Below are 23,708 nucleotides of genomic sequence, written 5' to 3' on the forward strand. Positions count from 1 at the left end.
AGTTTGAGGCTGCTTTGTAGGTAGCCCAATGGTGGGTTTTGGTAGTGGTCTCCTGTGTTACCACTGACATAGGCAAAAGTGGATTGGCGGCCTATTTTTCAGGTTCTCCTGCGCACTTCTGGGTGATTTTTAGCGAGCAGAATGCTTTCCGGCGGCTATTTCTGATGTTTCTGATGCACACAGCGCACAGTAATGTTGCAGGGCTTGGACTAGTGGGTTCGAACATACCACAGCCCTCTCCGCAGGCCACCATCACCACAGACTCCTCTCTCGAGGGATGGGGGAGCCACCCTGGACGATCTCTTGGTCCACAGCACCTGGACTCGACAGGAGCAGGAATACCACATTAATTGGTAGAAGTTGAATGCCATCTGGCTTGCGCTCAGAGCATTCCTACCACTGCTCAAGGGCAAGGCTGTCCTCATCCAGACAGACAACTCGACCAGCATGCACTACGTCAACAAGCAGGGAGGTACCATATCCCCTCCTCTGTGCAGACTGGCGATCAGCATGTGGGAATGGGCCCTGGAAAATTACATTTACCTCTCGGCAGTCCACCTCCTGGGGGAATCCATCCTGGAGGCGGACAGGCTCAGCAGGCTGGGAGCAGAAAATTACGAGTGGCAGCTAAAGAACCTTGTTATTCAGGAGATCTTCAAAAGGTGGGGTCACCCCCCACGTGGATCTCTTTGCCCCCTGGCGCAACAAGAAGTGACCCCTGTGCACATCCTGGCAGGGTCAGTTCCCCGGCTCTATGGGCGACGCATTTCACCTCCAGTTGACCGGCATGAAGGCCTACGGCTTTCCGCCCATGCCCCTGATCCACAGGGTAATTTGCAAGATCAAGGAGTCTCACTGACTCCTCATCATTCTGATTGCTCCATGGTGGCTGGCCAGGCCATGGTTTCAGAGCTGCTCAGCCTCTCGGAGGTGCCCTCTATACACCTCCCGACAGGCCCAGCACATCTTCTGGCACAGCAGGGGGGCAGAACCATCCACCCCGTAGCAGGGAAACTAGCCCTCACAGCGTGGTACCTGAGTAGGTAACGCTTCGGCACCTTAGCCTCTCACAGGCCAATCTGGAGATCATACAGGGCGCCAGGAGCAAAGCCACCAGGGCCCAGTACAAAAGCAAATAAACCAGATTCTGCCACTGGGCAGACTCCAAGGGAATTGACCCCTTGGCCTGCAATTTGGACGACATGCTCTCCTTTTCTGCGCACCTCGCTCATTTGGGCATACAGGTGGACACCTGCCGTACATACCTTGCAGCCATTGGGGTTTACAGGAACTCGGAGGAAGGCATTTTCTCCTCCTCCAACCCTATCGTCAAACATCTGACTGGTCTCGCTAGGCTCTACGCGCCTGTCAAGAGACCGCACCCGTTCTTGGGCACCCTGGTGCACAAACCATTCGAGCCAATGGCGTCTGTGGACATTAGGCTGGTCACAGACTGCCTTAGTGGTGGTCTTACCTCGGCTCTCAGAGTTTATCAGGCCTCTAAGGCCTCCATATCCCACTGGATGGCCCCGGCCATCAAATTAGCATATGAGGGCCAGCACAAGCTGCTCCCGGCCAACATGCATGCTCAAGCAGTCAGGGCCAAGGCAACGGCCATCACATTCCAGCGCCATGTCCCTTGGCAAGTCATAAGCAGGGCGGCCACTTGGGCCTCTCCCTAGGCTTTCTGCAAGCATTACTGTTTGGATGCCGGTGCTAGAACTGATGCCGCTTTCGGACAGGCGGTTCTCAGGAACTTATTTGTTTAAGGAGGGTCTCCTCTCCACCCTGGGGCTACAATCAGTTGTAATCGCCCATACAGTATGGAGGAAAGGGGACGGGACGTAAGAGTAATTATAAATTATTCACTGTAGTGACTAACGTACTCTTAGTCCATAGTCTCTTTTCCTCAATTCGTCCCACCAACCCCCCCCTAATAATACTGGTGTCATAAGGCAATGTTAAATCTATTGTCGACGCATCAATGGGGACTGAGGTGTGGCGCCGGAGGGCGAAGTCAGGGCAGCGCATGCTCACTCGGGCATGCCCCCCACCTGCCTCTAAATTTAAAGGGGAAGAATGCTTTTTCTGGTGAAAAAGATTCCGTCTCCCGTCCCTTGGAAGGGACTCGCATACAGTATGGAGGAAAGGGGACTATGGACTAAGAGTATGTTAGTCACTACAGTGAGTAAATTATAATTTCTCTCCCAAGATACCCCTTCTCCTCCTCCATCTGGTCCGCCCCTTGCCCTCGCTCCGGCGGGTCTTTCAATTTCGCCCCTCTTCCTCCTTTTTTCCCTTGCACCATGGATCATTCCCATTTTCCCATTCGATGCTGGGAGCAGAGCCTCGATCGTCTCTCTCCATGTCCTTCTTCTTCCTGCATGTTCAACAGCAACAGCCCTTCTGCACACGATGTTATACAATGTTGTACTTTTTCCAAGGTGAAAAGCAGCCCAAATGGATACGTCCATTTATATGAAATCTGTTTTGAGATCTGTTAAAGAGAATTCTCATTTATGGCGAATTTCCCTTACCTAGTGAGTCCCTCGGCAGCTTTGCTGGATTTCTGGGGTTTATTTTTTCCACCTGGTAAGAGTGTGAACCTTTTTCCCACTCTTACATGTGTTTTGCCATGTGTATTTCTACTTTTTGTGTGATCTTGGTCTCTGGAGCCCAACTTCTTTTGTGTGTTACACAGCACCGTCCGTGCAGTGACACAGGGATGTCTTTAAGACTTCCCACTGACATCATTTTTCTGGGGCTGACTACTGTCCCACAGAAACAGGTAAAGTTGCCGTTTATTTTATGTAGTCATTTAACCTACAGACCCAGCACATCCCATCTTACATGGAGTATTGGAAAGGGTTAACTCTAACCCCTTTTTGTCTGTACCTCCTGGAGCCTTGTTTCGCTCCCTTAACACTAAGACTTGGCTGGTGGCAGTGGTATCTACATTAACTTTTCTACCGTGATTATAGTAAATAAACGCAGTACTGTTTTAGGCTATTGTGTTGGCCTCGAACATAAACCCGCTTGACCAAATATACTTTATTTTGGCTCCGGTCAGGTTTAGTCGCCATTTGTTTGTGTTAACTTCCTTCTTGTGTTTTACTTTGCGCGGCAAACCAGGTTTGCCTTCATTTGCCGTCCTTTGGCGGGCTTCTGCGAAGAAGCCCTCCTTTAGCGTCTGGGTGTCTAGGTGGGCTGATTGTGAGGGAGTGGTTTAGTAACCCCCTGCACAGGGTCTCGTTGGAGACCCAAGTCACACTTTGTGTCCATTGGCTGAGGCGGTTGTCTGGGCTGGACAACCCCCCTGCTGTGTGATTGACAACCAAGCAGTGTGATTGGGGGGTTATGGCATAAAAGGCGGGACTCTTGGGCTGGAAGTCAGTTGCCACTGGAACTACAAGAACCGAAGAGAAGCGGAGAAGAAGACTGCTGCTGCAACTCGCGAGTACCAGTGAAGCCCTGCTGCAGTCCTGAGCCTTCTACCCTTCAACCACAGAGAAGATCCAGTCCGCAGTCTTCTTCCCATGAGCCTGGTGGGATCAACCTGCTCACCTTCTACAGCCAGATAATCCTCTTCTGGGTCGAAATTGCTACACCAAGCTGTAGTGGTCCGGATAGCCATCAGAAGAGCCCTCTCCTGTTTTAAAGGAGCGCACCTTTTATTCACTGTTGCTTTGCTGCTGCTGGCCTCATCCCTGGGTTGTGCAAATTGCTCCAGATGTCGTCCTTGTCCCCACGACTGAAGCTTCAGGAACCGTGAGTCTGCAGGAACTACCAGGAACAACTGCCGTGGCACCAGCTTTCTTCATTCGAATAAGGTACTGTGTCCATTTGGTCGTTCTCTCCGTCCGACCCTGAGGAATCTGGGTGAACCCTTTTCCTTACCGAAGGCTTGTCCTTTCTTCCTTCCCTCTTATAACTTTTGCTTCCCTTTGACAATATCCAAGTACTCCTGGCAATGTTGATCTCAAACTGTTCTAATCGTGTAATCCTCGACAACAGAGCCCTGCTCCATTTGACACTGGCGCCGGACTTTTGACTTTATTTGTCTCTTAGAATACGTCCTCTGATTGAAGTGCTTTGACAAAAGTATTGCCTATGATTTTTATCACCTTTTCCTTGGTTTCTGTTCAATGTGCTAAATGTGTTTTGACTACGGTTACAATTCTCCCCGCGGGTAACTGTCATTACTGTCAAAAAGTGAGCACTGCTTAACCCCCTTTTGTTTCACAACACCGGTCTGTCAAATCCCAATGTACCTACCTTCAATTGACCTGAACCAAAGGAATTGGTTGTGTGTGATATATTTAGAGTGTGGTTTTGTTTAATAGAAGTGAAGTGTTTTGTGAACAGATGGCTAAAAAATAAATGCACTTATTTTTTTTTTTCAACATGGATATTTTATTTATTATCAACGAAAGAAAAAACAAATTAGACAGCAGACATCAGTATTGGCAAAAGCCCAAAAAGGCACAGTTCATAGCAGTGTTGGCAAAATCATAAATTATCACATAGTTCATTCTTTGTGTTATTTGGCCGTGGAACCGGGGGACCAGCGGTGGAAAGCTCTGTCTGGGGAAGGTGCATCAGCTTATAGTTCAATCTAGCCAAAGGGCGGTAGGGGTTTTTTCGTGAGAGCTGGATAGCGTTCTGCGTAGACCATGAATGGGGCCCAGGTGTTTTGGAAGGGATTGAGGTTGCCCGTTGCGAAGTGCTGTAATCTTTTCCGCTATGACAATGTCCCAACACTTGGTCGACCATAGCGGAATAGAGGGGCCTTCAGGGTGCTTCCAAAGTCGGGCGAGGGCTATCTTGGCTGCTGTTAACAGTTGTGTGCACAAACGGGCCATGTTCCCTGATAGCGGCAAGTCCCCGTCCCCCGTGTACCCCAGCAGGATGATTCCGGGGTCCCACGGAATTGGAGAGGCCCGTGATTGGCTGGACGTGGTTCAGCACCTCTTTCCAGTAGTGTGCTGCTTTAGGGCAGTCCCATAGAAGATAGAATAGCGATCCCTCTTGCTGGCAGTCTCTCGTTCGATGATAAGCTTGCTCCAGATTTGAACAGCTGGGTTGGCGTAATGTAATACCTTTAGCACACCTTGTATCCACCTTCTCTGTTAGTAACACACTGGGTGCTTTTGTGAAGCCTTGACCATATTCTGTGCCATGCCTCTGGCTCCAGGGGGCGCCCCAGGTCCCTCTCCCAGTTCAACATGTATCTTTCTTTCGTCTCTGGGTTCGTCTTTTCCAAGAGTTAGTAGAGAGCGGAGGGGAAGATGTCAATGTGAGTTCTAAGGGTGTTAAATCTCTGGAGCCGCGCTCTTTGACGATATGCTGAGAGAACCAGTGGCGGATCTCCGAGTAGCAGAATCTTTGCTCCTCAGTGATGTTGAACCTTGCCTTGCAGTCCTCGAACGAGGGGGGCCGGTCCCCCTCCAGAAAGTCTGAGATCCTGTGAAGACCACCCTATTTCCACTTGGCGAAGCTGCGGTTGCAGAGGCCAGGGGAGAAACCCGGGTTGTCCCAGATTGGAGTCAGTGGACCCAGTGAGCTCTTGATTCCCCATTTCCCGGCCGCAGCCTTCCAGCTGTCCACCGTGTTGCATGTTGCTGGTAGCGGATTCAGGGTGGGGGAGTACTTCCAGGACTGGATATGCGGTAAGTCGGACAGAGGTGACTTGCACCAAGCTTCTTCTAGTTGCAGCCAGCATGGACGATCTTCGATACTAGTCCAGGCTAAGGCGTGTCAGAGTTGGGCCGCTCTTTTGTATCTGGGGATATCCGGGACACCCAGTCCGCCCATCTGGCGACTCCGGATCATTATTTTCTTTGCGATGCGAGGTCTCCCCCCCTCCCCCCCAGTTGAATTTCATAATTTCCCGCTGCAAGGAGATGAGGTCCTCCTCTGGAATATGGGTTGGGAGTGTGTGGCAGTGATTCAGCACTCTAGGAAGTAAGTTAATTTTTACCGCCGCTGCTCGGCCTAGCCAGGAGATCTCCTGCTTAGTCCATCGTTTCAGATCTGTTCGGAGCTCTTAAAATAATTGCAGGAAGTTATGTTTGTAGATCTCGGCGCTAGCTTTAGGGATCTGGACCCCCAGGTATTCCAGCGTGGCGTTGGCCCACGGGATGGGGAGTTCAAGGCTAAGGATGTCTCTCTGTCGCTTTGGTAAGTTCATCGGCAAGGCTGAGGACTTATCATAGTTCACTCTCAACCCAGAGACTGCCCCAAATGCTTCTAGTTTTCTAGCAGGGGCTGCAGCGACGTGTCCGGGTCAGTGATGGTTAAAAGGACATCATTCGCGTAGAATGCCACTTTTTGCTCTATCCCGCCTACGGTGACCTCCCTGATGCTTGGGTTTTGTCGAATCCTCTCGGCGAACGGCTCCATGGACAAGGCGAACACCAGGGGGGACAACGGGCAGCACTGGCGGGTGCCTCTGGATATGGGGATGGGCTCTGATTTCCTACCGTTGACTCGGAGTTGTGTTGATGGAATCGCGTAGTTTGCCATTGTCCAGGTTATGAAATTATGACCCAGTCCCATGCTAGCTAGGGTGCTCCGGCTGTAATCCCAGTTTACTAGAGCAAGCACTTTGTGCATCGAGGGAGATGATGAGAAGCGGAGTCCTCATTCTATTCGCAGATTAGATAATGTTCAGGATTCGTCTGATATTATCATGTATCCCTTTACCCGGGATAAAGCCAGTTTGATCTTTATGTATTAACTCGTGGAGGATCCTACCCAGTCTGGCTGCTAGCACCTTGGAATAGATTGTCCCCTCTGTGTTCATCAGTGCTATTGGCCTGTATGAGGCTGCCTGCTCAGGGTCCTTCCCCGGTTTCTGGTGCAGGATAGTGGTTGATTCGACCATGGAGTTTGTTACCTTATCAGTGGTCAGGAAGGAGTTGAACAAGAGTGTTAGTTGGGGAGCTACGACGCATGCGAAGGTTTTATAAAACTTCGTCGTCTGCCCATCCGGGCCTGGGGCAGTGGTCTTCAGTGATTTTATGGCATCTAAGATTTCCTCTGCTGAAATCGGTGCTTCTAAGGAGTCGAGGGGGCAGTGACAGCTGGGGCACGAAATGATAAAAGGTAGTGTTTTTGCTGAGCTCTTTCCTGCAGAGATGAAGGCGGCCCTTGCATAATTTACCTGTGGTGGCTCACCAAAGTTTCTATTATATCTGGAGTGGTGTATTTGTTTTTCCCGTCCCGCCCTTTGAGGCTTGCGATATTATTCCTACTGTGTGTCTGCTGTAATTTGTATGCTAGTATCCGGTTTGCGTACTTTTATTTTTTAACCAGAAACCTCCGTGTTTTTGAGTCACACTAATTGTCCTTTGTGTAATCCCTATTGCTGCTCATTTGCTCTTGAGATAGGCCTTGCTGCTCCGCTACTGCTACCATTATAACTGTGTAGTACAGGCTTGTACCAAAGGTGAAATTGTACTACCACTTGTGGACTTAATTGTCTGTAGTGTTCCCTAAGGGTACTGCAGAGGATTCTGCCTAACGGCGGAGTCCAGGGTCAGCCCGGCAGTGCTACGCCACCGCTTTGGAAGAGGTGAATATTTTCTGAAGGGTTTCCTTCAGCTGAGCTTTGCCTCCTCCGGTTGTTGGTATTGTGTGTACTGCTTTGCAATCTATACAAACAGCCCGTCAATCGAAAAATTACTTACCTGTAACTGCTGTTCTCCAGCATTGGTATCTTCCATCGATTCAAATGCGACCCTCCTGTCTACCCCTCTTATGGCTCTTCTTGGCTCATATTGCCACTTTCTCGTTTGCTTGCCAAAATCTAACGATGGCGTGCAGGGGTTGAGCTAAGGGTGACCTGTTAATTGGGCTGAAGGGCAATATGATCCAAAATGACTCCTAATAGAGCACCGAGGTGACAGCGGTTTTAAAATGTTAATGCTTAAACTTTTTTTTACCGAGGATTCACAGCCTGACAAAGGGGAATATTGAGACAACATATGAATCTAAGAAAGCTACCAATGCTGGAGAACAGGAGTTAAAGGTAAGTACTTCCTCCATACCCACCACTTTGGGAATCCCCTACCCAACCAGTGTGTGCCCACTAGGCATGGTCCAAGCCACCCAATGCAGAAAATGTGGCCATGCCATCTAGCCAATTTGCCATGAGCACCCCCTGGCCCCCACACCTAATAGACCCAATATGCAAGGCCTGCAACCATGCCCATTTGCTTCTTGGCTAGGGGCATGTCCTAAGGTCATACCCTAGTACCACAGAGTTACCCAATGTGCCCAGTGTGCATGGCATTTGTTTATTTCCACAATTATGCACCGTGCTGTAGCATATATATTAAAATCCTCTTCAATTGTTGAGATTTTAAACGCAGAAAGCACCAACTGGCGTCTGGCTTTGGGATGTTAATTGGTGGGATCAGTAGCTAGTTTCTTGTGATGCGTTAAATAAAGTGGCCATTGCAAGTTCATGTTTGGTTTTGTGACTGTCAATGTATGGTTTGTAAATGGATCATCGTATCTATTGTTGTAAAGGGCTTAATTTATTTTCTTGTTTTTTGTTTTAGGAACTAACACAACAGATTAACCTAAGCCCAAAGCAACATCACATATCTTTGCGACAGCTTTTGAAGAGAATTGACAGTTGTGAGGGCACACGGATTGAAATGGCACGGTGGGGCTTGCGTCTAGCTGAAGATGTTTACAAGGTATGCAAGGAGTTTGTTTAAAATGTATACCAATAATTTCAACAGAGGGTAAATACAGTTCATTTCTGAAAAACAAACCGTGATACCTGTAGTAAAACGAGTAATGATGAAATGTTGTTAAATGACTGGTGTAGAAAAATAAATTATTCTGCATATATCTTGAGAAAGGAGGCGCTCTCACTTCAAAGATTAGGTGCACTGATTACAATCATAAAGGCATTGTGAAAGTGTCTGAGAATATTGCTGCTAAAAAAACTTTCAAGATCTGTTTGAGATCTTAGATTTGTTAAATGATCTACCTGATTTTCTGGGACTGATTATGGGGGACAAGTATAGTATAATACTCTTAATTCAATTACCACTAATGCTAGTAAGACACATGGTTTCCTTTCCACACCGTCAAATCTTCCTACCAGACATGGGATTGCACAGTAACACCTTGTCAGTCTAGAAATCTAATTTGGGACCGCAAATGCATTTTGGTGGCCGTGGGCCAACCGTCTCATGTACGATACGACAGAATATAGGTTTTCGAGTTTTCTAATGAACAGCCATTTTGATGTAACAAGAATCGCCATTTTGTTTTCTAACCATTGCTCATTGCTTTCTGTTCCTATTGCTTCGCAGTATATTTTCCGCGTACACTGCTCGACTGTGGAACATTGTTGTCTGTATATGAAAAGGACAAGGCAACAGGGCCGAGAGGATAACAAGAGTTTCGCTGAAACACAAACGTAGGCAGCGCCAGGAAGAATGCCCAGCTCCCTCCTTAATGTAGCCTTGAAGCAGAGCCGCAAGGCATTTAATCATTTCACAGCTGCCAGCCAGTCTCGTTTTATGGTAGAATATGTTTAGAATAATACCGCTAAAGGCTTGAATTATGCTTTTCTAACGGCCCCCCTTTCCGAGCCCGCTAGAGCATGTCGGCTCCCAGGACGCGAATAGCACCTGATGGATAGCAAGGTCCGGAATGCAACCCCCTCTGTATGTAGTTCGCTTCCAAGAACAGAAGCACCATGTTCTATTCAATAACCGAAAGATGCCTACTCACTCACAAATTGCAAATTGTTACTAGAATAGATGTTTGAAGGTGTCATAGTGGTCGGAGATGTCCATCATCACACCAAGTTCAAAGAAATCCAATGAAGAGGGGTGTTTAACCATGTCATAGCTGATTGTTTGATATGCATTTTGTATATATGTAACTGATGTATGTAATTCACACTCTTGCGTCCCTCGAGGTCTAGAGATACACGTCGCGGGGCGTGAGACCGAGTTGGCCAACTGAGACTTTTGCTTTGCTATAAAACCCTAGCTTTGGGAATACAACCTCGTGTCTGGCGTCTCTATTGTGTGTGGTGACCAGCCTTGTTTCCATAGACGTCAGGGTCCCCTAGTGGCCCTTTTCAACTTATGATAGCTTTTAACCAGAAAGCCGGAGTTGAAGTGCATGTTTTACTGCTGCATCTTCTCCCCAATCCTTGTATCCCTGATTGGCATTTTTGGTCTCCCTCGAACGCCTTCCCTTGCCTGAGGAATAAAAGGGGCCTGTGTTCTGTATGATTCTTGATCCCCCGTCTGGCAGCTTTTTATACTTTTGTTGCACTTTAGCTGGGCTCATGTCTGCCTTCATTTTACCCACACTTAATGGACTTTATATTTCCACAGCAATGTGTCTTGATGGATTGCGATTCTTGAAAATCGGAGACATCTCACTTTGTGATCCCCACAAGCCATGCTTTAGGGTTATAACACCTTAGCTCTCCATAGAGAATATCCAACCTATCCCTTGCCAGGGGTTATAATTAGAATCTGCATGCACTACTGGGAAGGAGTCAGAGGAAACTGGTTGTATTCTCTTCTTGATGGTAGTGATTTCTGGGCTGAACCATTACAACAAGCTGTATCATTGTGTCCCTGGTGAATATACTGTAAATGGCACAACAGGTACATAACTTGGTTAAATTAGTCTTCGACCTGACCCAATTGTAACATGTTGCTCCTGCCCTGAACTTCCTTTGTTGCATTCTAGTAAAACTAACCTACTTCAAAATGCTTTGCCTTACACACAGTGTGCACTAAGACTACCCCTATCTGCTTAGCTGAAATTTTCTTGCTCCACCAGCAGACACGATGCTTACAACGGGCCTCAAAAAAATCAGGTCATCCCTGCTAACTCTTGTACTACGGATTTGAGGGTGTAATGCTTACCCAAGATTTCTCTTTCCTTTGTAATTTCCTCCCAATCTCGCCCAAACTTACTGGGGGTTTGGCCATGAGACGAAAGATGTAGACAGGAATTGTGGAGCTCTCTCAGCCTCCTCCTTGAAGTCCTGCATTTTTCCGCTGACCGTGCTTGGTCATGGTGGTGTGAACATTGGTTGCACATGCAAACGTCGGCATAGGTGAAAAACATAGACTCGGGGGACCAGATATGCAAAGCCAGAGCAAGGCACTGACAACCGTGCCCGCAGGGAATTGAGCTTGTATACAGCAGGGAATATCCTGCAGGGCACGTGGTGGACCGTTTCCTCTAATGTTAACCCACTTCCTTCCCCCAAAGCATAATGCACATGCTTCAAAGGCATGCTGGTGAAAAACACAATAAAATAACTCTAAATCGGATAGTAACTTTAATAGTCACATTGCCTGAGCGTAACATGGCCACCGAGTAGGGAATCTGAAAGATGGCTAACGGCTGCCTTCCATACTGCAACCAGGCCACTCACTGTGGGACAGGAGACACGAGTACTGAGAACTAGCTCTGTAAATAACGCCGGGAGCACCCAAGCACCCGTTCAATAATAGAAAGTCCTTCCCAAAGTTGCAAGCCGGCATATAGCTACAGGTGGGTCCATAAACATAGCGGAAACATGGAGGCACGAAATTGACTTTCCTGCTATTCCTCCTAACGGGCTGCACAGAGCAAGGCGGAGGTACGATATAGACCCAAGCTGGTGGGGTATTTGAGCAAAGTCTGTGAAACCAAGGGAAGAGTGTCACTTACAGAAGGGCAGACCTGGGAGATCAGCCGTTGCTCAGCACTAACAGCTGAATACCTTCCGGCAGCCCCTATCCAGAGCACACGCGCAAGATCACTGCTATAATTAGTGATGACCAATCTCCCGGATGGGGATGAAAGGACAGAAGCAAGTTCACCATAGGGGCAGGGCGGGCATAAGGAAAAAAAACGAAACTGCACACTGTATACACGCTCTGTGCCGAAGGACCCAGGGGGGATGTTGGGCACTAGGCATAAACACAACGCGCAGCAATTTATGATGGACAAATGTACAGTATCGGGCGGAGAACCATTAACCATTGTCCTGGACTAGGGGCAAATTAACCCTCTTCAGGGCAAAATAACAAGTGCTGAATGCAGTGCAAGGCTCGAGGACTGCATTGGAGAGCAAGATGGCCGCAAAAGCTGTGGACATAAATCTCCTCAGGACAGACGTACGCAAGATGGTGTAAAAGCAGTTCCAACTTGAATCCAGGACAACCACAATCGAAAAAGGAATTGATTGACCTTAAGAAACCAGTTTCATGCCTAACATGTGACACTTGCGAGCTGGCGATGCGTGATGAAGATCCCGAGGGACTCTCCCGAAGTGCAACCTCCATATAGTGGGATTACCAGAGGTGACGGAACAACTCGATGGGGCTATTTTAAAATTGTCTGCATGAAACATACAGCTCTAAAAGTCTCTACAAATGGTTCAATGTTGGCCAGAACAAGACCCATCGTCGCCAAGATTTCTAACATTTGCAACAGGGTTGTGATTCATTAGTTGGCTGGGCAAAAAGCACCATCTCACAGTAGCGGTAACATGGTCATGTTCTTCCCAGAGTGTACAAAGAAACTACAACAGCAAAGCTACGAAGAGGTGAAACTAGCATTGAGAATGCATAACGTTAATTATGTTAATGTACCCAGCCAAACTAAATATCACCAGCTATAGACAACAGAAGAGAGATGAAGTTGGGGAAAGGGAGAGGGGGTGAAAGCTCCCTACAAGCTACACCAAGCCAACCATCCACAACCTGACAAGGGGCCATTGGAAATAATGGCAATTACACTCATCCAAGAGAATGAATCCGAAGAAGAATAGTATTAAGGAGCACCCAAATGGGGAAGTGCTTCAGGACTCCCCAAAAGGTACCCAACAACTTAAATTCATGCAGAGGTCACCATGTAATCTGAATGCTAAATTCTGGAGTCGCACCAGTTTACCAAATGCCAATAAAAGGAGGCGAGGGGATCATGAAGCCTAGAGACAAAGGCTAGAGCTCCATCCCCCAGCCGAGGTTAACCTCCAGCACGCTCTTTCGGACAGAGATCTGACTGTATAACCAATCGGCATAGAATGTAGGCATTGTTGTATAAGCTCTGTAATCATAGAGCGATTTATAGATCTTTTTCCTCGTGTTTAGCTATAAATGATTTTTTTTTTTTTAAATTGATTTAATTGCATAGCAATTTTTTAAATGAGCATGTTTAAAGTCTATGCTCAAGACCGCTTGTCCCTCCATTTCACCTGGTGTAGACAGTTAAATTAAGTTACGATTTGACCATCTCTAGTTAAATTAAGTTACGATTTGACCATCTCTCCCGATGGATCTTCAGTGTTCAAGTCTAAATATGTTAAAAACTGGGTGACACCAATCGCACATCTGGCGTCCTCCCTGCTTTGAGAGGAAAATGTTATTTTGAATATGAAGATACATTGGAGGGGTCGGTTTGTAGAGGATAAGGGATGATGGGTTCAAGTTACACAAGTTATTGCTTATGGGAATACACACGGGATGTTAGTATGTTTATTTATATACAGGGAAGAGCAATGCTCTTTTGTTCACAATATAATGTACAATATGTAAAATATCATATTTGAGGGGGGAAAAGTGAGCTTTTTTACAAGGGGTTGAGTTTGAGTGACCAGGTTGTGGAGGGGAGTAAATTAATCTGTCACTGGGTACAATACATATGTGGACATACATAGATTAAGGACAATCAACATTAGACTTTTTAAGTGATAATCATGTGTTATTTAAATAGCACTTTCAGCAAAGCACTTTACATAGAACAAATTTACGTTCAATATCCAATCGAAGTTGGTACTCATGCCATGTAGGCGGTATGACCATCTGCGTTAGGGATGTCTGTCAGAATCGGGTATCACTGTGGTGGCGTTGGCGGGGGGAAGTGCCCATCCCAAAATGGCAGCTGCACTGTTCCACCTTGACCTCCCCAAGATGGCCAGCGTTGGAGCATCTGGGGGAACGTGACTCGCCACGAGTGTTGCAGTGTCACAGCGATGCCATGGAAACGATAAGCCCTCACGTTGCAGCTCTTCTTCCCCCATTGCATGATGCTCTGCTTCCTTGCTGCCCGCTTTGCTCCTCCTTGCCTTACCTCCAAAGGGAAGTTGGTTATAAACCTGTGAAGAACCCGTTGACGTTAATCTCCACCACGGAAGGTAAAGGGGATAACAGGAGACCTAGGGAAGGGAATGTGAATCGTTACTGTATTGCTCCTACTCGTCATAGTGAAGAGACCCAAGATGCAATTCTAGAAACTGAGAATCATTAATATCAAGCTCCTGCTCATCAAAGTCAGGAGAGAGAAAATATAAGAAGAGTAGTAAAAAGAAAACCTACAAGACAAAAGTATTGGACGATATCCAACTGATTATAAAGCCCATAAAGAAGGTCCAAGAGACGGAGAAGAGTCGGTCATAAAAGAGGAATTTAAGAATAAATAAGACTTCGTGAGAATACCCCAGAGAGCTGAGAATTAAAGATTCAAGGCAAATTAGGTATTCTGGAGTATAAGAAATATCCCAGAGGTGAAAATTTATTGTTGGAAAAACAACCCATTGAAAGGGAGACAGAGCAATCATTATGAGGAAAATCAGGAGAAGAAACCCAAAGTCAAGACCACGTTAAATGATCTGTATGATCTATTGAAGAGTGGCCAAAGTCAAGAAACCTCAGGAGAAGAGATGCTTTCTCCTATCTTTAAGTTATTAAGAATAGTGTTAGAGTCAGATAGGTTAGAGTTTGACAGAGTTTGACAGTGGACGGTTCTTCATTTACAGACGTTCACTAACCACTGGCGAGGACCTTAGTTTTGTTAGGTATGGAAGCCTTGTAGAATAGGGAAAGATGGGCCCTTATCTATATTCTTTAATAAAACTATGAGAATGTCTAATCAGTCAGTGTCCTCCTGACCTACCACAACTGTTTCTCGAATGTCCAGGGTAAGTGAATTCCATGCATTTGGAGCAAGAAGAGGGAAAGAGCAGAAGTGAGAGGAAGCACAGGGAGGGTGAGGTGCCTCACGGGTACTCATGGAGGCAGAGCAGGTATTACAAGACGGATTATAGAGTTGAATAAAGGACAATGGATACAGTGGTGCCTTTTAGATTTTTGAACCAGGAGAATACATTTAAATCTGGCCCTGTTTTCCATTGTCTGCCATCCAGCCTAGTGATGGTAAGTGGAATTAGGTGTGAAGTGAGGATGCCCAAAGAGTCCTTGTTGTGAAGTTAGTGATCTTGTCGAGAGGACAAAGCATAGTTGGGGAGGCGAAAGAGGATGCTGGCACAGTACTCCCATTTAGAGAAGACAAGAGAGGTTAAGAGATGCATGGCAGTGTTGAACGGAAGGAGGTGCCAGTTTTTCTGAATATTTAGGCGGTTGAAGCAAGCCTCTCTTTCAGTTTTGGAGATGAATTTGGAGGATGTGTGAGAATGGTTATAGATGACACCTGGGTTTCTAGCTGAAGGAGTAGGGGAGAGTGTCTAGTGGGAACTGGATAGGAGGTGGAAGAGATGAGATATTTGGCACGGAAGAAGAGCACCTCTGTTTTGATAAAGCTTAACACCAGAGAGTACAAAGCTATTCAATATTTAATAGTAGAGAAACAGTTGGAAAATGTTCATAGAGAGATCATAGAAGTGTTCAGGAAAAGAGAAGATGATATTTTTGCTATCCACCAAGAGTTGATACTAGTACCCAAAGGAGTAGATAAGTGCCCCCAGAGCAGAGCCCCAAAAGCAGAAGTGTAAAGAAGAGAGGACCCAAGACAGAGCCTTGTGGAACACCAACAGTTAGAGGAGTGAGTTGAGGTGTTGCTGTTCCAGGAAACAGAATTCGGAAGGTGCCAGATAGGATTCATTCCAGGTAAGTGCTCGATTGTTCATCCCAAGGAGAGTATTAAGTAAGTAGAACCGATTGATCAACAGTGCCCAATGCAGCAGGACAAGCCAAGCAGAATTGGGATAGTGGATAGGTTGGGGTGCTTAGCAGAGGCAATCAAGTTGAAGACATTCATGAGAGCAGTTTCTGTGTAGTGACTGAAGCGGAAACCTGCTTTAAGGGGTGTCGTTTTTTTTTTTTTATAAAAGAACTGTGTAAGACTGTCAAACACTACACTTTTGAGTAGTGCCGAAAGAGAGACTTAGGGCGAAAGTTAGCTGGTAGGTTCGGGTCAGCCCCTCTCTTTTTTAGAAAAGGGATGAACCTGGCCATTTTGGAAGTAGAGGGAAAGTAATTTTAATCCACCACACATAACCTCCGAAAGTACCCTCAGCACAGGGAAATGTTAACATACAATGCCTATGTAATTGAGAAATGGGTAAAATTGAGTTGTTGCCATGGAACTTGCGCAGATCTGGTAATTGGTCCAAGAGGAAGTAAATTGGAGCATACCTCAAATAGTGGGGAGTACACATTGTGTGTAAGAGACACATGTGATGCAACCAGAATTGAAGAGGCTGATTTCACAATGTGGATGAAAATATATGGTTTTTGCCAATCCTCTTCTGTTCGAGGGGTATTACTAGGGGTAGCCAAAGGCACTGGACTTAATTTTTCTAAATTGCTCAAGTCAAAGATAGTAGGGCAATAGCACTGCTGGGTTCCCTAGATGATTGACATATTCCTAACCAACCCTTACATGCCCAACATAGACAATACATGTTCCCAAGAGTACCAGAAGTGGTTGGAGGAATTTAAGGGGGAGGGGGTATATTCATCTTGGGGAGATTGCAATTGCTTGTTAAATCCACCCTTGAATAAATCAGATAAAAAAAACACATATAAAAGACATGCCTCAACAGGTGGGAGTTATGGTGGCAAAACAAAGGGCATTTGCTGAGGTACTCATTTTATTCTAATATGCACAATTCCCAATCATGAATGGATTAGTTCTTTAAAGGGAGAGGCCAATTTCAATATTTTTGAGACAGACTACATGCACAGTTTACCACAAAACTCATATGGGATCACTCCAGGCCAGTGATGCCAACACCAACTTTGTCACTCCGGGCGGAATCCCTATCGTACGTGGCATACCTATCCAATATCTGTTATGCCATTATCTCCTTTGATCAGAACACACAGTTGGTGGTTAACCCAGGAATACTATGGGAAGCTTTTAAAGTAACAATTAGTGTGGTATGCAAGTCGACTCAATTCTGTGTGCAATCACTCCTCACAAACATATTGAAATCCTCCGAAGAGAAGATAAGAGACATGGAATTGGGACATGGCTAGGAGACATCTCGGAGGGGCAGAAATCGTAAAAGAATTACGGGCGCAACAAACTCAAGATCGATTTGATTACAGACAATATATGCAACATATTCATAGAGGAGGAGATGAGTCAGACGTTTGTTTTTCCTGGCTCTTTGGGAAGGAAAGATCTCATTCGACCAGTACACAGATGTATAGGGTCTTTCATAGATGATTTGAACAGTTGTACGCAAGCTAAGTCTCACATGAGGCAGAGACTATGGACACAGTCCTAAAACAGGCAGATCTAGGAATATGTTGGGTATGGGACTCCTGTAGATGTTTGGGTTTCTGATGCTTGTGAATCTGTTTAGAATCACTTGCTGTGCATAAAATACGACATCTAGTGGTAATCAGAGTTTTGCATCTTTTTATCGATGATTGAAAAGGGACGCCGACCTGCGCGCGTGTGTAATACTATTCCTAATGTGACATGTAGTGTACCCATGATCACTCACACGCCGAGGTCGCCCCAGATTGTTTTTTCCACCATGCTGGTCGGTAGCTTTAATGCAGAGCTCTTGTTAACAAGATTTATTGGTATATTTATTGCGTCTTCGAAATAACCTGTCGAGGATTTGATTCGACTGCTGGTTCCTGTTTTCCGTCTTAAGAATTTCTGGCTGAATTCTCAATGGCTGGCAGCAGCCTTCCCATCAGGCTTCGGCCTTTCACAGTAGGGAGATTGGAGGCCTTTCTTCTCAACATTACTCTTTAGAGAATGCCTTTTCTTGCTTTTCCCCCTTCTTTCCCTTTTCTGGCTGCTATTTTTCTACTTTAAAATTGGAAAGAACTCAATCTAAATGTTTTCACTTCCTGTAATAGAAAGTTTCCTTGGAGGAACACTCATAGGGAGTATAACTGCTTACCTCGTGACAACGACAAGCGGCGTTGCAAGGCCTGTCATCTCTTTGAACCTAAGACACTTAAGAAAGATGCACAAAGCGGTGGGCGCCATGCAGGCTGAATCCCATTCCCCCACTGGCGCTGTCGCATCGGCCAAGGACCCCTCTAGCAGCCATGGCTCTAGTTTGAAAGCCGAAGACAATGTTGCCAAGTCTGTCGACTCCTGCGTGCCCAGCCCCAGCTGGCATGCTGAACGCAGTGCTAGGGGGAGACCACCCACTGGCGACAGGGACACCATCACTCACACCACCAAGACTAAGCACACAACCCCATGGCATCCCTCAAAAGTACCACCGAAGAAGCCAGCGGCACCTGCAGGCCCATCTCAATCTTTGGCAAATCCTGTTGAACTCTCCGGTTCTCGACCCTCTGCGAACGTATTTGGCGCATGGTTCCAAGTCTTCGACTACACAGGGGGCTCCCCCTAAAGTTTTGGCGCCAGCTTTAGACACATTGAAAGAAGTGTCAAAATTGTAAAACGCATCCTAAATTGAGTGAAAAAGTTGCCAAAAGCACTTCCACAGCCAGATTCACGTGGTTCTGGTCCTCAGACAGCCTTGAGGCAAAACAGCAGGTATGTCCATACCTCTTCTCTATTGTCATAGTTCCTACAGTGTCACGAGTCCTTTTCAAGAAGAGTTAGCGTTCCCACTCCATGAAGCTTCCACTTAAGGCCCTTGCAGGAGGGCAAGGTTTGAGGAATGTACAGAGAAAGTCTGAGTACGATCAGGATGAAGAATTATTATATGTCCCGGACCAGGATATTGTATCATAGAATCCTGCCTCCGGGGACCCAGATATATGGATTGATACTGATGAACAAGGGCTTGACCCACTTCCCCTGCTCACGAGGCAGAGTCTGACAATCTCTTTGGAGACGCCATGCCGGTTACACAGCCAGCAAGGCTTCCCCCATCGATGACCAACTGCTCTTTAATAACATTCTTAAGAGGGCAGCAGACCATTTCAAAATTATCTCCCAAGAGGTGGTGCCTGACTCAGACTTTGTGGAGGACATCCTCAAAGAGAGGATACCCGTCAGTCAGTTGATTCCCCTTCTCAACTCCATAAAGAAGCCTATCGCCCCTTCTTTGCTCACACCCTCCCTTTCTCTGGCATGTATCCGTGCATTGAGAACACTTTTTGATCTGCTCCCTCGCATCCCCTCTATTTTCGGGGACACTCCAGTCCGGATTCCCAGGTGGTCATGACAACCAGAAAGTGTGCAGGCGTTCCCTTGTCTTCAGCTGATACTTCTCCTCACAAAGACTGTAAGAAACTCTATGCCTTGGGCAAAAGAATAACTTCTTCTGCGGCTTATAGTACCTCCATTACCAATAACTCCACCTTGCTTACCAGCTTCAGTGATGTCCAGTGGGGCCTGGTGCAGGACAGACTACAGAGTTTTCCTGAACCAGCTAAATCACAGCTGCTTGCTATTGTGCAAGAAGGAACGACACGTCACTCTGAATATTTTTCAAAAATACGTTTGACGCCACTGAGATGGCTGGCAGAGTGTTAGCAGAAGGGACTCTTTTGATGCACCATTCTTGTTTGTTAAACACTAGTTTTGAATCGGAGACACAGGCCTCGCTTATCAATGAGCCAATAGAAGAGTCTGCGGTTTTTGGAAAGATGGATGATTCACTGGAGACGGCAAAGAAAGAACATGAGACCCTAAAATCTCTCAACCTGATTTCCATCAGGCTGTAGGTGCAGCGTGTAGTTTTTAATAGCCACCGCTCCTTTCGAGGGCAATCCTTCTCTAGACCCGCAGAGGGTTCTTATGGTACAGGAGTTTCGACCTGGTACTCTGGTCAAGGAGCGTCCAACGCATATTAAGACCCTCAACAGCATGGGTTTCAGTGTGGCAAAGAAGGTGTAGAAATGCAGCCAACAGAGGCCAGCAAATGACTCGCCAGTTCGAGTGCCCTCCCATGTATCTCCAATAGGAGGTTGGATAACATGCTTCACCCACGAATGGGAAGGGGTCACTTCACATCTCCTCATCCTTCAGGCAGAAGAGGAGGCCCTGCTTCAAAAGGGAGCAATAAAACTCATCCAAGATCATATTCTCCATTGTACCCAAACAGGATCTAACCATGCACCCTGTATTAGACATTGCGCCATGCAAACAAGTCTGTCAAGCCTCAAAGGTTCAGGGTGACAACTCTGCAGGAGGTAATTCCACTGCTGCAGCACAGGGATTACATGGCACCTTGGATATGAAAGATGCATACTTTCATACTTCAGTGTTGCCAGTGCACACAAAGGGCCTGAGGTTCAAGATGGAGAACACTCACTCGGCATTGTCTCAGCTCCGGGTTTTTTTTACCAAGGTTCTGGCAGTGCCAGCAGCCTACTTGTGCTGACAGTCTGCTCTGGTGTACCCTTATCTAGAAAACATGCCAATAACAGGAGACACGCATCAGGCGTTCCTCGAACACCCAAAAAACTGTATTATTATTATTTTATGATTTTTATTTATTTCTGTCAGGAAACTGAAGTAGTGGGATCCTGCAGGAGTGAAGCTGGCCCACCTAGCCCCCTAAGCCTGCCTGCTCAACAATCCTGCTTCTTTAAAACTATTGGCCAGGCAAACCCAAGGGGAAAGGGGAATGGAGAAAATAACAAAAGACAAGCACTCCCACTGCAGGTACTTCAGACCGTCTTCTCGGAAAGTTTTGACTCAGATGGGATGTTCCTAAAAAGGAAATACAACTTTAAATAAATCAATCTTCTAATCACTACTGACTACTCTCTAGATTATATTTTCTCCATTTACATTTACCTGTTGCCTAAGCTTGATTTGCCAATAGGCTGCTTCAGGAAGATGTATGTTGACTGTAGATACTCTTAGCGATATCGCTTCTATTTGTCTTTCTGCTCTCTTGATCTCTTTTAATAAAATATACCCAAAAAATATTGTTGTTACTATTGTCTACGTATGCTCTAGGAATCATATACTCTATAAATATGTGTAGGTAATTACCTTTTGTATTCTGAAGAATCTTTGTAAAATATTCAGCTGTAAACTTTTTATACTCCAATTTCACATACGGAGTGCTTTTCAATAAATGTCTCTTGCTACACATGTATTTCTTCTGAATACTCTTTATCAAGGAGGAAAACAATTGCTCGCAAAACGCTGCATAATCAGGCTGCAAAACGCTGTCCTTAAATAGATTTTTCTTCCGTTACGAGCAACGAATAAAAAATGAGGAAAACAATGAAAATCCAAAATGGCCGCGACGCACGCTCGACGTCGTTAGGTCCTTTCCTCTAAAGCACACTTGCAAATCCACTGAAATACGAGACGCAGGCTCGAAAACAAAACTAACCTGAAGTTAGTTAAATATATATTAAGAATTAGATTAAATGTTTTAAACACGACGATACGAACCGCGCGCCTTATTAGTATTAAAGAAAAGATAAAATGTACACAAAAATGAATTGCTGAACCTTCTTTATATATTGTTCATTAAAGATTCCTTGACTTTCTTAATAAATAATATAAGGATTCCATTGTTCAAAAAAACGAAATGCTCAATTGAAAGTCTTTAAATAATTAACTTTTCAAAATTATTTGAGTCTTCACTTAAAAATTCAGAAGTCCACTTAGCTTATCAATGTTCATGGAACTTGACTCTTCTCTGGCTCAGCAACTGAATCTCACTGGAATTCTTCTTCTGCAGACTTCTTCTCCTGTTACTTAACTACAATTACTACTATATTATTGGAACACTTAAAAGGATATTACTCTCCTTAAAAATGAAACTTTAAATGAATTTTACTGGAGCTAACTAATATGTGACCTACTCTGAAGCATACTTTAATGAAAGGCAGTTGAGAATTGTTATTAACATTCTAATGACATCACAATGCTGCATGCTGTGAACTGAACCAATCACTGTTGTGAAAATGTTCCACCATCTTGGCTTGGGGGCATTTCATCTTTCTAATTGAAAGTTAGTTAAGGGAAATAGAACAAACTAAAAGAAATGCTCTATTCACAAAACAGAATTTATTTAATATTTCAACCACCTTCCCTTTCTAACTTTCCTGGAATGGTATTTGACATACCCTATTCTCCTAAGAACCATGTCAAAGTGAGGTACACAATGTGAGAACCTGACAATTTCTTATAATGCGCAGCATGCCCAAAGGCCTCAGTGCGCGACAAAACAAAATAGTACAAACAAAATAAAGAACATTAAAAAAACAAAAGAACAACATAACGCAAGAAATCAAACCCAATTCAGTCAAAAGAGTAACACTATCCCCGATTTAAATCGGTTTCAATTCAGAAGGCGTGTTAATAAAATGGTTGCAATTAGCTAAAAAGATTGATAGATTAAAGGGATGGTCTAGTAAAATGTTTTATTTAAAAAATAGATAGGCAACATAAAAAAAAATACTAGCATTCTCCATTTTAAAACTTCCTATGTAAAATTTTGAGCTATTCAAGCTCAAAATTCGCAAAAGCAAGCACATGGGTGCAGCCATTTTGTGAAATGGAGGCACTCCTGTGCTGGCTTTTGCTTTTGCGGCACTAATGAAGGAAAAGCCAGCCAGCTGTAGTAAACAAAGGATACTGCTGGGTGGCTTTCCCTTCATTAGTGCTGTAGGCGGAGGACGGGGACCGGAGACCAGAGCAGGAAAGCTGCAGCTGAATCTCGGTAAGTGCTATTTATTTTTTTTTACAAAAAATAAGCACTAGCTGCGGTTTTTTTTCTAAGTTTTCCGGGCTGGAGGAGCCCGGAAAACTTAGAAATGAAACCGCAGCTTTAAAAACGTTGTATTTATGTTTGCGGTCGCTTTTGAAGCGACCGCAAACATAAAAACGTTATTGTGTTGGAAAACGCTGCTGTTTTTCTTTCCAAGTTTCTCAGGCTCCTCCGGCTCGGAGGAGCCTGAGAAACTTGGAAAGAAAAACCGCAGCGTTTTCCAACACAACCGCGTTGTTTCTGCTGATAGCCTTTGTTTACTAAAGCTGGCTGGCTTTTCCTTCATTAGTGCCGCAAAAGCAAAAGCCAGCACAGGAGTGCCTCCATTTCACAAAATGGCTGCGCCCATGTGCTTGCTTTTGCGAATTTTGAGCTTGAATAGCTCAAAATTTTACATAGGAAGTTTTAAAACGGAGAATGCTAGTATTTTTTTTTTATGTTGCCTATCTATTTTTTAAATAAAACATTTTACTAGACCATCCCTTTAATGAAACCACAACCAATAATTATAGAATCTGTATTGGCATGGGTGTACCATCCATCGACCTTCGTCCTCCCATGACCTTTAATTTAAGGATTCTGACAAACCTGGAACCAGTTCTTTGTCGCAACCAGGCAAGTTCTTTGTTTCTAAGGGCATCCCTATATTCAGGACTTTCAGTCAGCGACGGAAACCTTTCTTCGACGTTATGGGAGAGCGTTTTCAGGCCGAAAACCCTATTTTTCCCCCCCCCCCAGTACGCTCAGGGGTACCTCTTGAGACCCTGGAGAGACTCCAGTTCTGTATGGA

At 45.4% G+C, this 23,708-nt stretch overlaps 1 protein-coding gene across 1 annotated transcript in view; it reads left to right on the forward strand.

Moving 5' to 3' along the window:
• PIWIL2 (piwi like RNA-mediated gene silencing 2) overlaps nucleotides 1-23,708 on the forward strand; it is a 2,524,398-nt gene that overhangs the window by 1,363,026 nt on the left and 1,137,664 nt on the right. The window contains exon 14 of the mRNA XM_069617761.1: nucleotides 8,568-8,708. Coding sequence (XP_069473862.1) covers nucleotides 8,568-8,708 — 141 coding nt within the window. The remainder of the gene's footprint in view (nucleotides 1-8,567; nucleotides 8,709-23,708) is intronic.

The sequence above is a fragment of the Ambystoma mexicanum genome, chromosome 10, assembly GCF_040938575.1.
Source record: "Ambystoma mexicanum isolate Mex_15411 chromosome 10, UKY_AmexF1_1, whole genome shotgun sequence".
NCBI classification, from domain to species: Eukaryota; Metazoa; Chordata; class Amphibia; order Caudata; family Ambystomatidae; genus Ambystoma; species Ambystoma mexicanum.